General features: G+C 40.7%; 1 protein-coding gene across 1 annotated transcript in view; it reads left to right on the top strand.

Moving 5' to 3' along the window:
• The window catches only part of pard6a (par-6 family cell polarity regulator alpha), a gene marked incomplete at its 5' end in the record, with an annotated part of 56,721 nt that extends 40,282 nt beyond the window's left edge, over positions 1–16,439 (top strand). The window contains 4 exon segments of the mRNA XM_037683045.1: positions 3,153–3,442; positions 4,487–4,612; positions 10,648–10,847; positions 15,527–16,439. Coding sequence (XP_037538973.1) covers positions 3,153–3,442; positions 4,487–4,612; positions 10,648–10,847; positions 15,527–15,830 — 920 coding nt within the window.
• Between the last annotated feature and the right edge of the window lie 284 nt (positions 16,440–16,723).

Consider the following 16,723-nt stretch of genomic DNA (forward strand, 5'->3'; position numbering starts at 1 on the left):
CATCATTTTATTTAAAAAGTGCCTTTCAGGACACCCAAGGACACTTTACAATAAGAAACATATCAGAAAGATTGTGCAAAAACAAACAACAAGCACAGTGCAAAGATCAACAGGAATAAATTGAAATATAAAATACATAAAGAATATAAAATATATACAGAATATAAAAACAAAAAGAATATAAAATACATACAGCAAAGTTAAGGATAAACGAGTCTAAAGAGATGTGTTTTCAGAGCAGTCTTGAATAGAGAAAGAGAGGTGGTGTTTCTTAAGTCAGGGGGTAGAGAGTTCCAGAGATGAGGAGCAGAGCAGGTGAAGGCCCTGCTTCCCATGGTGGAGAGGCGGGCAGAGGGTACATGGAGGTGTAGTGAAGAGGAGGATCTGAGAGAGCGAGAGGGGATGGAGATGTGTAGGAGGTCAGATAGGTACGGAGCAAGGTTGTGGATAGCTTTGGAAGTGAGAAGAAGAATTTTGAAGACAATGCATGATTTAACCGGGAGCCAGTGCAGCTGCTGCAGGACTGGAGTGATGTGATTATAGGAGGAGGTTTGAGTGATGACACGGGCAGCTGAGTTCTGGACCAATTGTAGCTTCTGGAGAGATTTGTTGGGGAGGCCATAAAGAAGGGAGTTGCAGTAGTCAATCCGAGAAGTCACAAGACTGTGAACAAGGATGGCTGTGGAGCGGGGTGTAAGAGAAGGGCAGAGACGGTTAATATTTCGGAGATGGAAATAGGCAGACCGAGTAACATTGTTAATGTGTGAAGTGAATGAGAGAGTGGTGTCGAGGATTACACCAAGACTCTTGACCTGAGGCGAGGGGGATAGCAGAAAGTTGTTAAGGGGGACGAGAAGATGTTCTGATTTTGAAATAGAGTTTTTGGTACCAACAAGAATGATTTCAGTTTTATCACTGCTTAGTTGCAGGAAATTGGTAGAAAACCAATGATTTAGCTCACTGAGACAGTCATATATATATATATATATATATATATATATATATATATATATATATATATATATATATATGTATGTGTGTGTGTGTGTGTGTGTGTGTGTGTGTGGTTAATGGATTAATGGACTGCATTTGTATAGCGCCTTTCTATCTTATTTCAAGATACCCAAAGCTCTTTACAACAATCTGTGCCTCATTTTCCCATTCATACAGCTCTCTACTAGATCTCTACAAAGCTAATTGAACAAATCATTCTAAAGAGAGTAATCGGTGCTTTTAGATCACATTCATACACTGATGGGACACACATTGGAGGCTATGAGGGGTTCAGTGTCTTGCCCAGAGACACTTCAGCATGTGACTGCTGGTGGATTCGAACCCCCAACTCTCGTTTTGGAGGACGACTGTTCTACCCACTCAGCCGCAGCTGCCCTTGTGCATATATGTACATGAAAAATGAGAAAAAGCCATAGGCAAACCAGAATGTTCAAAACAGAAGCAAGATCATCCATTTTGGTTGTGTGCTCTTTTCCAGCTCTTCTTCTTTTTATAGGTGTTAGTGGTGCACTAGCACTAGCACCACCAGCTGGTAAGGCGTGTTGATATTAATGATCCACCCACTAAAGGTGAACTATGCGCCCACTAAAGGGGAACTATGGACACTGTTGAGACAGAAATGAACCGGTCCCACCGGAACCGGCCTAAATAAGGCATAATAGGGTCCTAAAAGAACCGGACCTGTGGATAAGGGGCTTTGGAGCCCTGGTCCAAAACCAACAGGAAGTCGGCCATTTTGGGTCACAGGGTCATTTTTGGGTGTTTCTAATTGTGAATTTTAACAAACTCCTACTAGGGATTTTGAAGGGTTGCCTTCAAACTTGGTTAAGATGCCCTTAACATGTTGGGGAGTAAAAGTTATCAAAAGCTTGCGTTTCCATATATGTTAAAGGGGCGTGGCCAGGCCTCAAAGTTGTGCTTAAAGCCGTTAATTTCCAAACGCTATAACTTTCACATTGAAAGACCGAAATGCACCAAAATTGGCATGAGTCATCCCTGTTGGATGCCCAACGATGCTCTGTGGTCATATTCTGATGTCATCAAAGCTCCACCCCCTCAGAACAGGAAGTCACTTTTTTTTTCTTGGAATGCTCCCTCTCTGACACCCTTGACCTAATCAGGATGATCCTGTGTTAGAAGACATATAACAAGTTGGTCTGACTTACTTTAAATTCCAAACTGTTTTTGAAGGAGGATGTGGGCGTGGCAGCGTGACGAATTTAGAAGTGACGCCGTTACAATACGTTTGGCTCTAAATTGCACAGATTTGAGCCGAGGTGTACCAAAATCAATTTGATCGATCATTATCTACCCCTTGAACAGAAATCCATGATAAGTGGCCAATAGCCTCCACAGCGCCCCCTACATTATTCATACAGTTAGCACTCAGTGATATATAATCCGATCTGCACCAAATTTATTGTGTGTCAGTAATGAGCACTTCTAGACACATTGATATTGTGGTTTAACATGTGACTCCAGTGCGCCCCTAGAGTATTTCAACAGTTTTATCTCAGTGGTACATGATCCAATCTGCACCAGATTTATTGCACGTCATCAGTGAGCACTTTTACACACGTTGGTATTGTTGTTTAACACTAGACTCTAATGCACCCCCTACATTATTGAAACAGTTATATCTTAGTGATACATAATCTGGTCTGCACCTGATTTTTTGTGCTTGATGAGTGAACACTTGTAGACACGTTAGTGTTGTTGATTCATGACATCACTTAAGCCCCACCTACTCATAGAAAAAAACTGTTGATTATTGGATGACTCTTACAGCTTCGCCCTGTGTAAGATATTAGACTGAAACTTTGTTCGCTAACTGTTGATTAACACATGACATGTTGAAAAGCATAAAGGAAGTGCTCGTCAAACATTCGCCATCAAACAGCAAGTCACAATAACGCCTCTGTCTGAAAGATCGGATTTCACCTATACTTGGAAGACCTGAAAGCAAAGCGGCGCTTTGCTGCAAGGGCCTCCAATGCTGCTTGCAGCTTTAATGCAGTTTTATCTTTTCTATTAACATTTATCTTGTTATTTTAATGTGTTATTGTGGATCTCTAAACATTGATAATTCAACGTATTTTTTTTGTCTTTACTCTGGATTATCCTGTGTTTTCTTGAAGAGGGTGACTCTGGAGTTTATGGCACCAACTCACTGCAAAGGCGTAAGAAAGTAATGGGCCTAACTGGACTGCGCAACACTGGTACTGGTACCATCAACTCTAAGAACAAATCGGGCCTCATGATTGGCCCACCGCAGAACTTCAGACAGATCTCCTCCATCATCGATGTGGACATTCTACCTGAGACCCACAGGAGGGTCCGACTCCACAAACATGGCACCAAGAAACCTCTGGGCTTCTACATCCGGGACGGAGTGAGTGTACGGGTGACACCACAAGGTGTAGAGAAGGTGAGATGGTTTATACACTTCACCATGTCTACGTGTGTGGACTACATGGAGACCCATCCATCCATCCATCCATCCATTATCTTTACCCGCTTTTTCCTTTTTGGGTCACGTGGGTCACTGGTGCCCATGTCCAGCAATCACTGTGCAAGAGATGGGGTACACCCTGGACAGGTCTCCAGTCCATCACAGGGCTACATAGTAACAAACGAGACAAACAACTGTTCACTCACTCACACCTAGGGACAATTTACAGTTGCCAATCAGTCTAACGCATGTGGTCTGTGGGAGGAAATCGGAATACACGGAGAAAACCCACATATGTATGGAGAGAACATACAAACTCCACCCAGAAAGGCCCCCGGACTGGGATTTGAACCAGGGTAACCTGCTCGCCGAGACATGGAGATACAAAACCTGGAAATTATTTACAATATTTTATTTATTATATTTTATTTTGAAATATAAAGTAAAAAAAAAAACCTAATGTTTAGCTTATTAACTGAATAAAAGCACAAAGGTTGTGGAAGTAGTTTGCAATAATCACACAAAAGAAACTAAAGAGAAAACCTATAATTTAGGTTCTTATGTTGCTTCTTCTTGTTGTCTTCACACATTCTGTATAATTTAGACATCCTAATGTAGGTTCTTGTCTTCCTTTTCACCGAGTGTCTCTGATTTTTGTAGAACCTCAGGCAATTTCTCCATGGGGACCAGACTGAACAGCATTAACATTTCTTTCTTTAAATTTCGACAGTTTATTCATCAAAAATGTGTCATTTTGTCAGCTTAGATCCTTTCAAAGGAAATCCAAAGTTACTCCTGAGTTTCAGAGGAGATGGTGGATAGATGGTGGACTTTCATACAGTTGTTGCCTTGGTTTCATTTCTCATAGAACTTTCTAGTTTAAATAAATATCCAAGCACACTCAATATATGACCTGTTTTCATTTTTAACTGTTTTTTGTGGGTACATATGCCATCTGTACTTGATTTAATGCAAATAAAACCAATCTAGTTGTTGTCTAACATGTGTATGTGTCTGAAGGTTCCCGGAGTCTTCATATCTCGAATGGTGCGTGGTGGCCTTGCAGAGAGCACAGGACTCCTGGCTGTTAATGATGAAATTCTGGAGGTGAACGGCATTGATGTAGCAGGAAAGTCTTTGGATCAGGTAAGCACAAGAAAGAAAAAACATTTATATTTTCTCTAAAAATGTTTAGTGTGGTCTTCTAGACATTAAAAAAAAAAAAAAGTAGAAACGTTTCGAAAGACTTTTTCAATTTGAGGAGCTGTATTCAGCTCAGTCTTATAAACAGCATCTTCTCAGAGTGGATCAACCAGTTTGCTGCTGACAACCAAAACCAGCTGCTCACATGATCAAGGAGGATCATCAGCCTAACAATGGATTATTAGCACACTGATGGCTGTTTGATATTCACAGGGGGTTGAGTGATACTAGCAATCACAGCATTGTAAGAGGGAGACAGTTGAACCCGGAGGCCTCCACCCCTGTTTAATGATGTACGGTTTCTTTTCACAAAGATGGCCTCCTTTACTCCTCTGTCAGTCCCTATTTCCACGGACACGATGGGGGGGAAACATAGGTTTTTTCGTATGTTAATTAGAGGAAAAGATTTGCGTTGACACGGTCAGTTTTTGTGTTTACATGCATCCGTAGGAATCCCCCCCACCCCCCCACCCTCCCGAATCTGCTGTAGTTACTATGCCGGGTCATTAGATGGCGCTGTGAATTATGTACCTTCACCTAATGTGCATGCGTGCTGCCTCAGCACGCTCCTTTACTCTGGGCTAAAAGCTCAGCCATCAACTGAACAACAAGTTAAAGCTGGATTTTGGATAAGAGTCAACAGATTTGACGCCAAGCAGGACTGCATCATCTAACAGCTCCACACCGGTCGCTGAGTGAACCAGAACCGAGTCGACAATGTCGGACTTTACTTCGTGATCATTAGCTGCTGATTTACAGCAGGTAAATCAAATGTTCTTAATAATGTTAGCTTGTGTTTACTTTGGTTACAAAACAACCAACTGAGTTTTGAAAGAAGAAGCTGTCCTCCCACCAGGCGGACCGGTTCTGAACGAGGCTCGGCCCAGGTGCAGTGCAGGAGGACGTTGAAGAGAGAGATGTTGGATGAACTATTTATTTAAAATTCCCCTCAGTTCTTTTATTCAATCTATTGAATTTTTTTTAGCTGCACTAATCAAAGGAGTGACAGCCTGAACGAGCCAGATGAACAACATGAGACCAGATTCCAGGATGAAAACAAGAGTCCAGTTCATTAATGCAGTTTACAGTTAACGTGTTTTAATAGTGTGTTCAGTTTAATTATCAGTGTTTGTGTGACATACAGTTAGTTGGTGGTGTTGAATGAATAAATAAAAATTAAACCTGATGTCTTCATTTTCAACGTTAATAGCATGCAATATGTTTAACATCATTTTAATCACATAATTTGAATTACATCATGTCCAGATAGCTTAATTTAGCTCAGAGAGCTTCATTATATATTTCAAACTAAAGATAAATACTGTTTATTATTATTAAACTTATTATTTAGCACATTTAGTATGTCATAGTGCAGCGCGACGTGTGCACGTGCCTCGTTCTATAAACAGTGACATTAGAACTGGATCAGACTGTGTCTCTTCCAACACAGATGTCGGTCACAGCACCTAGAATCTGACGTAGATTAACTACGAGATTAAAATATATTCCATCAGTCGTAGTTCAGAAAGCAGTGTGTCCGCCGCCATGTTGATAGAAATATAGTGTCTGTCCGTGCGTGCGCGTGCGCATGTGGTTTAACACAAAGCCTCTGCGGGAGATGTTTACATTATCAGCGGGCGGTCAGTGAAAAACCTCCACTCTGGAAGGTGGGTTCAGAAACCTCCAGATTCAAAGAGGGGGGCCACTGGTGTCGTGTAAATGATCAGCAGAACCTCAGAGAGAAAGGAGCGGATGCACTCAAAATACACGCCGTGTAAACAGCCCCTCAAACCATCGTTCCTCTCTATCCAGGATGTGAACATCTTCATCCCTGAAAGAGTGACCTCTGGCCTGGAGATGAGTGTAGACCTCAGAGTCCTGGCCTGATGATGTTGATCTTCTTTGCTGGGCCATCCTTTTGACCAGTGGCAGTTTACTTTCCCCGATGTAAAACTGATAATCCACCTGACACTGAACAGCATACACAATATTACACTGGTTCATCCCAAAGATCCAGTCCCCCGGTACAAGCAGTCTTTGCCGTAATGTATTTTGGGGTTTAAAAGCCACTGGGACGTTGTGTTGTTTTGAACAATAACCTCATCCAAACCATCCACATGCCTGCTAGATCCCATCCCAACCAGACTGTTTAAAGAGGTATTTCCCCAAATTAATGTCCACATTTTGGATCTACTTAATTTGTCTTTAATGGATGGTTATGTACCACAGCGCTTTAAGGTTGGGTAGTGAACTCGGCCTCCGACCAAAACCTGTCTCTGAAGACCTTCATGGGACAGGAACTGTTGTTTCATTGATTTGAATTCAGAAATACAAATTAGCTCATCCAGAGACTTTCTAATTGTATCCTGAATTAATCAATTGAAAGAACACTCTTCTTTTTTTTGGTATCATTACTATTTTACAATATCTTGATAATCAAAAGTGTGTTTAGTTCATATCATTTCTAATGTTGAAAGTAAACCACTCATTTAAATCAACTGTGAAACAGTACTAATGATTTTTAAACCTCATTAGACTTAAAAATCAAGTTAAATGTCTATTTACAAAGTAATTATGCATTTTGATTTTCTGTCTAAAGGAGAAGTAGTGATGTCGGTCAAAAGTCAGAGACAGTCAGAAAACAAGTTATTAGAACGAACTGTATTGTTTTTAAACCTAACAGATGGTAAACAACTGCCACTGGCATCTGCGTTGTCTCACTTCGCCATAACATTTCTCTGTCTGTACTAAACGTTCCTAAACATTCCTGAACCCTCTCTTGACTTTTAATAACCCTCTGACATCACTAGAACCACCCCCTGTTGGTTGTTTCAACCAATCAGGAAGTATTAAGTGACCGGAAGTGAAGACTCTTTAAAAGTCGACACTTCCTGGAACTATTCAGTTCTTCTGAGTCTTCTTCAGGCTTCTTCAGTCTTCTGAAGCTTGGAACAGTCTTGGACTGGAGTCTTCATGGAGTCTGTGAATATTCCACTTCTGAGTGGGATCTCTGACGGAGTCACAGCGCCTTGCTATGAATCCACCCGGGCGTAACACCTACAACTTCAAAGGAAGCGTGTCTGTTTAACGGAGTAAACCACACGACTTCTGACGATGCCCAGCCACTCTGACCGGAGACGCTGTAAAAGGATCGTACTAATGGACTTCTGTTCCGTAGTGGAGGTATCCCCCGTCTAAGGTAACGAAGTCTCTGCACGTCCTGAGGTACCAGAGGTTTGAGCTGGTGTTGAAAAAAGTGTGCTAATTCTAGTCAATCCAAACGTACACCTCCCTTCATCCATCTCCTTTAAACTTCTCCATTCCTTCCTTTAAACTCTTCTATTTTGTAAATCTTTCTAGATGCCTTCAGAAATGTCCTGTTGTTTTATTAGTAAAGCGTGCCAAGTTTTGTTAATCAGAACCAGATCAGCAAATCAAGTGTACAATGTTTTGATGTTAAATTTTGATTCTGTTAAATAAATGACCGCATTTATTCTGATGGGTCAAAGGAAAATAACGTCTCCTGTCACTGATTAAACAATACTCCCAGTTATCTCGGTCTCATGGCATTAATTTAACTCGAAAAAGAAAGAACCCATTATATTTAAATTTTTAGTAGTGAAGCGACAGCAAAGGCTGACCCCCACATTTCACTACAGTTGCTGTAATTAAACCTTTATTTAAAAAGTCTGACCTTGATTCAGAAATTCTGGCCAACTATAGACCTATATCTAATCTATCTAAAAAAGTAAAATCTGGTCCTTTGGACATTCAAAAAAACAAAACAAAGCAAATCGACAAAAAAATGTAGAAACGTTTCGTCATTTTTTTGTCGATTTGCTTTGTTTTGTTTTTTTGAATGTCCAGAGGACCAGATTTAACTTTTTTTTAGATTTTTCTACCTGGTTTATTGAGCATGCATCAGGATATATCTAATCTAGCTTTCATCTAAAAAATTCTAGAGAAAATAGTTGTAGGTCAGTTGCGTGAACATCTACAAAGAAATAATCTGTTTGAAGAGTTTCAGTCAGGGTTTAGAGCTCATCATAGCACAGAAACAGCACTAGTAAAAGTCACTAATGATGTTCTCGTGGCCTCAGATAATGGACTTGTGTCTCTACTGGTCCTGTTAGACCTCAGTGCTGCATTTGATACAGTTGATCACAATATTTTACTAAAGAGGCTTGAATATGATATTGGAATTACAGGAACAGCTCTAAAATGGTTTAAATCATATCTATCTGATAGATTCCAGTTTGTAAATGTAAATAATAAATCTTCATACACCAAAGTTAGTCATGGAGTTCCTCAGGGCTCAGTGCTTGGACCAATACTCTTTACTTTCTATATGCTTCCATGAGGTAAAGTTATTAAACAGCATGGGATAAATTTCCATTGTTATGCTGATGACACAATTATATTTGTCCATTAAACCCAATGAATCCAATCAGCTACTTAGACTACAAGCATGTCTTAAAGACATAAAAACCTGGATGACCCTTAATGTTCTCCTGTTGAACAGACAAGACTGAGGTTTTAGTTTTTGGACCTGAGCACCTTAGGAATGAATGTTTCAGTCTTTCTCCCTCCTTAGATGCATTAATCTGTCCTCCAGCTCTAATGTTAAAAATCTTGGTGTTATTTTTGATCAGGACATGTCTTTTATCCCCCACATTAAAAACGTTACTAGAACCTCCTTCTTCCACCTGCGTAATATCACTAACATTAGAAACATCTGATCTAAAGATGATGCAGAAAAACTGGTCCATGCATTTGTCACATCTAGACTGGACTATTGCAATGGTTTATTGTCTGGGTGTCCAAATACTTCTTTAAAACGTCTTCAGTTGATCCAAAATGCTGCTGCCAGAGTCTTAACTGGAGTTACTGGGAGAGATCATATCTCTCCAGTTTTAGCTTCTCTCCATTGGCTCCCTGTCAAATCCAGAATAGAATTCAAAATCTTACTTCTAATCTACAAAGCTCTCAACAACCTAGCTCCATCTTATATTACAGATCTTATTGTTCCATATTTTCCTAACAGAGCACTTCGCTCTCAGACTGCAGGTTTACTTGTGGTTCCTAGAGTTTATAAAAACAGAATGGGAGGCAGATCTTTCTGTTATCAGGTTCCTCTCTTGTGAAACCAACTTGAAATCTCTGTCCGTGAGGCTGACACATTGTCCAGTTTTAAAACTAGGCTTAAGACTTTTCTTTTTGTTAAATCCTATAGTTAGGGTCGGCTTGGGTTTCCTGAGCTGTTCCTTATTTATGCTGCCATAGACTTAGACTGCTGGAGGACAAACTGACCACAATTTTCACTCTGCTACAGTCTTTACTTACTCTGCTCAACCTGTTTTGTATTTGTAATTATTTTTTTTATCCTTAACATGTGTTGTTTTGTCTTTCAGGTACACCTGGACCTACCATTCTATGTCCGTCTGTCTCTCCTTCCTGTCCTCTCAACCAGCCGGTCAAAGCAGATGGCCGCTTGTCCTGAGCTGGTTCTGCTGGAGGTTTCTTCCTGTTAAAGGGAGTTTTTCTTCCCACTGTTGCCACTGTGCTTGCTCAGGATGGGAGACTGCAACGAAGCCAAGATTCAACTCGTCTGCTGGATTCCTTAGATAGAGAACTTTACTAATTGGCTTTTATGTGAATGTTCCTGTAAAGTGCCCTGAGACAACTTTGTTGTGATTTGGCGCTATATAAATAAAGTGAATTGAATTGAATGAATGATGAATAGATTATGTATGGATGGATGATTTGGGGCGGCTGTGGCTGAGTGGTTAGAGCAGTCGTCCTCCAATGCTCCAAACCTTTGAATCGTCATCTTTTTGCAGCTTTCCCAAGGTTTGCTTTCATGTCCTTCTTCTGAGTCTGGAGACCATACTGGATTTTGCAGACCAAACAGAAGGTTCAAGGTCCAGAGTGGTCCAGAAGTCCTCGTCCTTACCTGAGGGACTTGTGTGTCGTTTCAGGTTACAGACATGATGGTGGCCAACAGTCACAACCTCATTGTGACGGTGAAACCAGCCAACCAGAGGAACAATATTGTTCCTCGAGGGAGTAAAAGCACCATGGGGAACTCTGGTTTTGTGGACTCAGCTGGATCTTCTAGTTCTGTCCTATCACATGACTCTCCGAGCCCTGCCTCTCAGAGCAACCCTATTACCACAAGGTAGAACTTAATGAGTTTGACACTAACTGCTCACTAAACTGAAAGTGAAATGTTTCTTTCCCATCTGGACCACGTGTCTCGCTCCCATCACTGATAAAGTTCTCATCAAAAATAAAACTCATTTATTAAAGTTTACCTTAGTGGTGGAGGGTAAAGTGGAAAATGACAAATGTTAAACAGAAAGAAATAATATTGTTTTCCTGTTTCACTTTATTTCTAGTCTATGCTTGCATTTTGCATCCCACAGTTTTCAAGCTATTTCAACAATTTAATTATCAAAACATTCAGCCTGTTCAGGGCAATCCTGCTGTGACTTTTGGTTTTGGTGCAACTTTAGCTTTTTGAAATATTTAGCTTTTTCTGCCGTTTTTTCCTCAGAGAAAATGAATTGAGCTCATTTTTCATCCTTCAAATCTTTAGATCTGTTAACAACCTTTTATTGCTCCTTTCACATTTTGTTCTGCTTCAGCTTCTTAAAACTTCCTTCTGCAAACTTAAACTTTTTTCAGCTACTTTCAGCTAATTTTAGCTGTTTTGTGCTCCTTTCAGACTTTTTTTTTTTTTTTTGGCTAACTAGAACATTTTTGTGCTTCTAACTTCATTCTGCTCATTTCAGCTTGTTATGCTCCTTTCAGCTTATTTCTGCAAGTTTAATTTTTCCTACTATTTTAGCAACTGTTTTTATGTTAATTTTAACTTTTTCAGCTAATTGAATTTTAATTGAATTTTAATAATGTAAAATTTTTCAGCCTATATCAACAAAAATGTGCTCTCTCCACTTCCTTCTTGTAATTTAATCTTCCTTCTGATTTTTTAGCTATTTCTCAGCTATTTATTTGATAATTTCAGAGGGAGTTTGTTTCAGATAATTTCTATCTTTTTGTGCTCATTTCGGCTTCTTTCGGCCTAATTGGACAAATGCGTTTTTTTTCTGCTGTCTTCTGCTAATTTAAGCTTGTTCGACCTTTTCGGCTACTTTTTTTTTGTATTCATTATTATTATTATTAGTTAATTTCAGTTTTTCCTGATAAATTCATGTTTTTGTGGTAATTTCTACTACTTTCAACCTAAATAAGTTATGCTAATTTCAGCATTTTGTGCGCCTTTCAGCTTTTTTGGCTAGTTTCTGCTATTTCATCTACTTTTTAGTTGTTTTTAAGCTAATGTTTGCTTTTTCAGCCAACTCCACCTTTTTAAAACTCATTTTTTCATTCATTCTATTTCAAGCTCTTTATGCTTCATTAACTTTAGGCTTCGTTCTGCCTTTTCAGCTACTTTTCAGTGATTTTTGCTTAATTCAGCTTTTTTTTTTTAGCTCATTTCCTAATTTTTGTGCTAATTCCTGCTTATTTAAACCTAATTCAGCAAATCAAAAAAAGTTAAGTGTGGTCCTGTGGATATTCAAAAAACAAAACAAACAAACAAACAAAAAAAATTGTAGAAACGTTTCGTCTCTCATCCGAGAGACTTCCTCAGTCTGAGGTGCTGTTTTCAGCTCAGTCTCTTAAATAGCACCTTCTCAGAGTGGATCAACCAGTTTTGCTGCTGACAACCAAAACCAGCTGATCACATGCTCAAGAAGGACCATCAGCCTAACAATGGATCATTAGCACACTGATGGCTGTTTACTGTTCACAGAGGGCTGAGTGATACTAGCAATCACAGCATTGTAAGAGGGGGACAGTTGAACCCGGAGGCCTCCACCCCTGTTTAATGATGGACGGTTTCTTTTCATAACAATGGCCTCCTTTACTCCTTTACTTGAAGGTGCAGCTGTGGCTGAGTCGTTAGAGCAGTCGTCCGCCAATGCAAGAGTTGGGGGTTCGAATCCACGAGCAGTCACATGCCGAAGTGTCCATGGGCAAGACACTGAACACCTCATTGCCTCCTATGTGTCCCATCAGTGTATGAATGTGATCTAAAGCACTGATTAGTCTCTTTAGAATGATTTGTTCAATTAGCTTTGTAGAGATCTAGTAGAGTGCTGTATGAATGGGAAAATGAGGACACAGGTTGTAGTGGAAAGCGCTTTGAGTATCTCAATAAGATAAAAAGTCGCTATATAAATACAGACCATTTACCATTTACCATTACTCCTCTCTCAAACCATCGTTACTATCAAGGATGTGAACATCTTCATCCCTGAAAGAGTGACCTCTGGCTTGGAGATGAGTGTAGACCGCAGAGTCCTGGCCTGATGATGTTGATCTTCTGTGCTGGGCCATCCTTTTGGCCAGTGGCTGTTTAGTTTCCCCGATGTAAGACTGATCACCCTCCTGACACTGAACAGCACACACAATATTACTCTGTTTGTGCCGGGGGACTGGATCTTTGGGATGAACCAGTCTTTAATGTATTTTGGAGTTTAAAAGCCACTGGGACGTTATGTTTAGAAAATAAACGTCTCAGTTTCTCTGATACTCCCTCAACATATGGAATGACCACTGGTCTGGGTCTGGGTTCCTCCTTTACACCTGTTGGCTGACTGGAGTCCTGTTTGGGTTTCTTCTCTGCTTTCAGGAAGGCCCAGTTAGGATATCCACATTGCTCTAGAGCCTGTCTTGTGTGGGATTTCTCCTTCTGCCTGGCTCCTGAGTTAGTGGGGACGCTGTCTGCTCTGTGGTACAGAGTCCTGATGACTCCTAACTTGTGCTCCAAAGGGTGATGGGAGTCAAACTGCAAATACTGGTCTGTGTGGGTGGGTTTGCGGTACACCTCGGTTTGCAAATGTCCTCTATCAGAGACTGAGACCTCACAGTCCAAGAAAGCCAACCTGCCATTTTTTACATCTTCTCGTGTGAACTTGATGTATTTATCCACAGAGTTGATGTGGTCAGTAAAATGTTGGACTTCCTGAGATTTAATTTTAACCCAGGTGTCGTCAACATACCTGAACCAATGACTTGGTGGTGTCCCTGAAAAGGACGTCAAGGCTCTCTTTTCTACCTCCTCCATGTACAGGTTGGCAACAATAGGAGAAACTGGAGACCCCATAGCACACCCATGTTTCTGTCTATAATAATGCTCCCCATATGTGAAGTAGGTTGACTGCAGGCACAGTTTCAAGAGTTGACACAGTTGTTCTGTGGAAAGCGTGGTCCTGCTGCTCAGAGTGGTGTCTGATTTTAATTTTAAACTGACCACCTCTACTGCATCATCAACAGGAATGCACGTAAAGAGTGATGTGACATCAAAAGAGACCATTGTTTCATCAGTCTCCATGATGACATCCCTCACCTTGTCCACAAAGTCCATGGTGTTCTGTATGTGGTGTTCTGAGCTGCCAACTAAAGGGATGAGTACAGACGCCAGATATTTGGAAACATTGTAAGTGACAGAGTTAATCATGCTAACAATAGGTCTTAAAGGTACACCTTGTTTGTGGATTTTAGGTAAACCATACAGACTAGGTGTGGCCTCCCCTGGGTACAGTCTGTGGTACAGAAAATGGTCAATAGCCTTGTCCTGCTCCAAATTTTTCAGGCAATCTATTAACTTCTTCTTGTAACCACTTCCTGGATCTCTTTTCAGAGGTTCATAAGTGTTTAAGTCACTAAGGAGTGTCATAACTTTCTCATGATAGTCTTTCTGGTTCAAAATCACTGTGCACCTTCCTTTGTCTGCTGGGAGAATGATGATGTTTTTGTCCTTGCTAAGAGTGGTAAGTGCATCCCTCTCCTCTCTACTGATATTGGAAGGTGGTGGTTTGGCATTGCTGAGGCAGGCTGAAACTTTGATTCTGAGCTGTTCTGCTTTAGCCTCTTTCATTTTGTTGTTGTGGATGGCTGATTCTGATTCTACCTGGATTATTGTTCGTTCTGGATTAAGTTCGTTCTGCTTTCTTCTGCTAATTTAGGCTTGTTCTTCCATTTCAGCTACATTTCAGCATGTTTTAGCTAATTTCAGCTGTTTCGGCAAGTTCTTCAGCAACAAGCATTCACAATGCATTTTTGCAGGAAATGCAATTTCTCTAGTTAGCCTTTGGAATTGCCCCAATCCAAGATGTCTGCCACAAATAATCAACATTAGTCAGCACAGAAATGGTTAAAACTCTGTTTTAGAAATATTGAACTCTACTTTGGTGTAAAAAAACAACAACAACAACAAAATAATAATAAATGGTCTGGGATTATTGAGGTCTGTATTTCATGAGAAGGTTCTACATATCTGTTTTTTTCTTACCTTGAGACGATCTTATCTCCAAACTCTCGGATCACAGCTGGAGGCGAACATGTTTCATTTACACGTCTCTTGTAAAAGACCCGTCTCCATGAGATTACTCATCTAAATATAAGTAAATACATCAAATAAAATGCTTCATTTTTAGTTTTCAGAAGCTCGTTTAAACAGATAAATTATAATATAAGCTCCATCTGTCTTTCATTTCCCATCCATAACTTCTGACCTACTCAAGATAATTTAATTACACTTGTTACTCACATGCATCACTACCCCCACACGGAGTGTCACATGCACTTTTCATTACCCCAGCTCCAAAGTCAAGGTCAAAGTTAAAGCAAGCTTTTTGCTTGTCTGAGCCATCGCTGTAGATTGCTGTATTATTGTATTGTATTGTTCATCCCTGGGCATATAATGTACTATATGTACAAAGTACAACGATGCGTTACCTGTGTATTTATCCAACGCAAACCAGTTCCACCTGTGGTGTGTCATTACAGCAGCAGCATCGCCGAGGGTGACAGTGATGAGGAAGACGATGACAAGGACATAATTCTGGAGAACGAGTGTCTGACATCTTACAATCCTCATCCCCTCACAAAAAGGAACAGTGCCGACCTTAATGGAGAGTCAACCCGCAGTGGGGGGAGACCCCTACCACAGAGTGTGTCGCTGCCCATTAGCATGGCAGCATCGCTGGGTTACAGCTCCAACTACATGTCGGGTCACAATGGGAGCTTGACTCACATGGCCAGCAGGAGCCAGGATATGATGAAAGATGATGGCACTGACGAGACACTGTGACCGCTGTTACCATAGCAACGCACACAGAAGGTCCCCCTGCCACTCTGTTACTGTGCCACCTGTTACAACAACATGCAGACGCCCCCCCCATCATTTTGTTACTGTGACAGCTGTTACCATGGCAACACAGAGATGGCCCCCATTATTTTTACGGTGACAGCTGTTACCACAGCAACACACACAAGACAGCCACTCTGTCACTTTGTTACCATGGAAACCTCTGACAACCAGTCATAACACAACAATGACAGACTATACTCAGCTTTACTGGTCCGAGTTCTTCCTTTAGGGTTCACACACACACACACACACGCACACATACACACACACACACACACAACATCCAGTTTGTTGTGGTGAACGTTTGGATCTGCGTGTTCAGACATGCCCTGATGTTCTGTATATAAAGAGGAATTATGTTTTTGTAATTAAAATAAAAGCTGTATAAAGATGAGATTATTGATGTGATGAAAGCTTTTACGTGGAGAGAGAACCAGGGAAACTACAAAAACTCCAGGAAAAAAGTCTAAAAGTGCACCTCTAAGTGTATGATGTGATGACCCCGCCACAAACTGTAACTTCATCCTTCATCTCCAAGTCATCTCACCCTTGGGCGGCTATGGCTGAGTGGTTAGAGCAGTCGTCTTCCAATGCAAAAGTTGGGGATTCGAATCCACCAGCTGTCACATGCCAAAGTGTCCCTGGGCAAGACACTGAACCCCTCATTGCATCTGATGTGTGTCCCATCAGTGTATGAATGTGATCTAAAGCACTGAATAGGCTCTTTAGAATGATTTGTTCAATTAGCTTTGTAGAGATCTAGTATAGAGCTGTATGAATGGGTAAATGAGGTACAGATTGTTGTAAAGAGCTTTGAGTGTCTTCATAAGATA

Source organism: Nematolebias whitei, chromosome 10, assembly GCF_014905685.2.
Source record: "Nematolebias whitei isolate Nwh7 chromosome 10, NemWhi1, whole genome shotgun sequence".
Taxonomy (NCBI): Eukaryota; Metazoa; Chordata; class Actinopteri; order Cyprinodontiformes; family Rivulidae; genus Nematolebias; species Nematolebias whitei.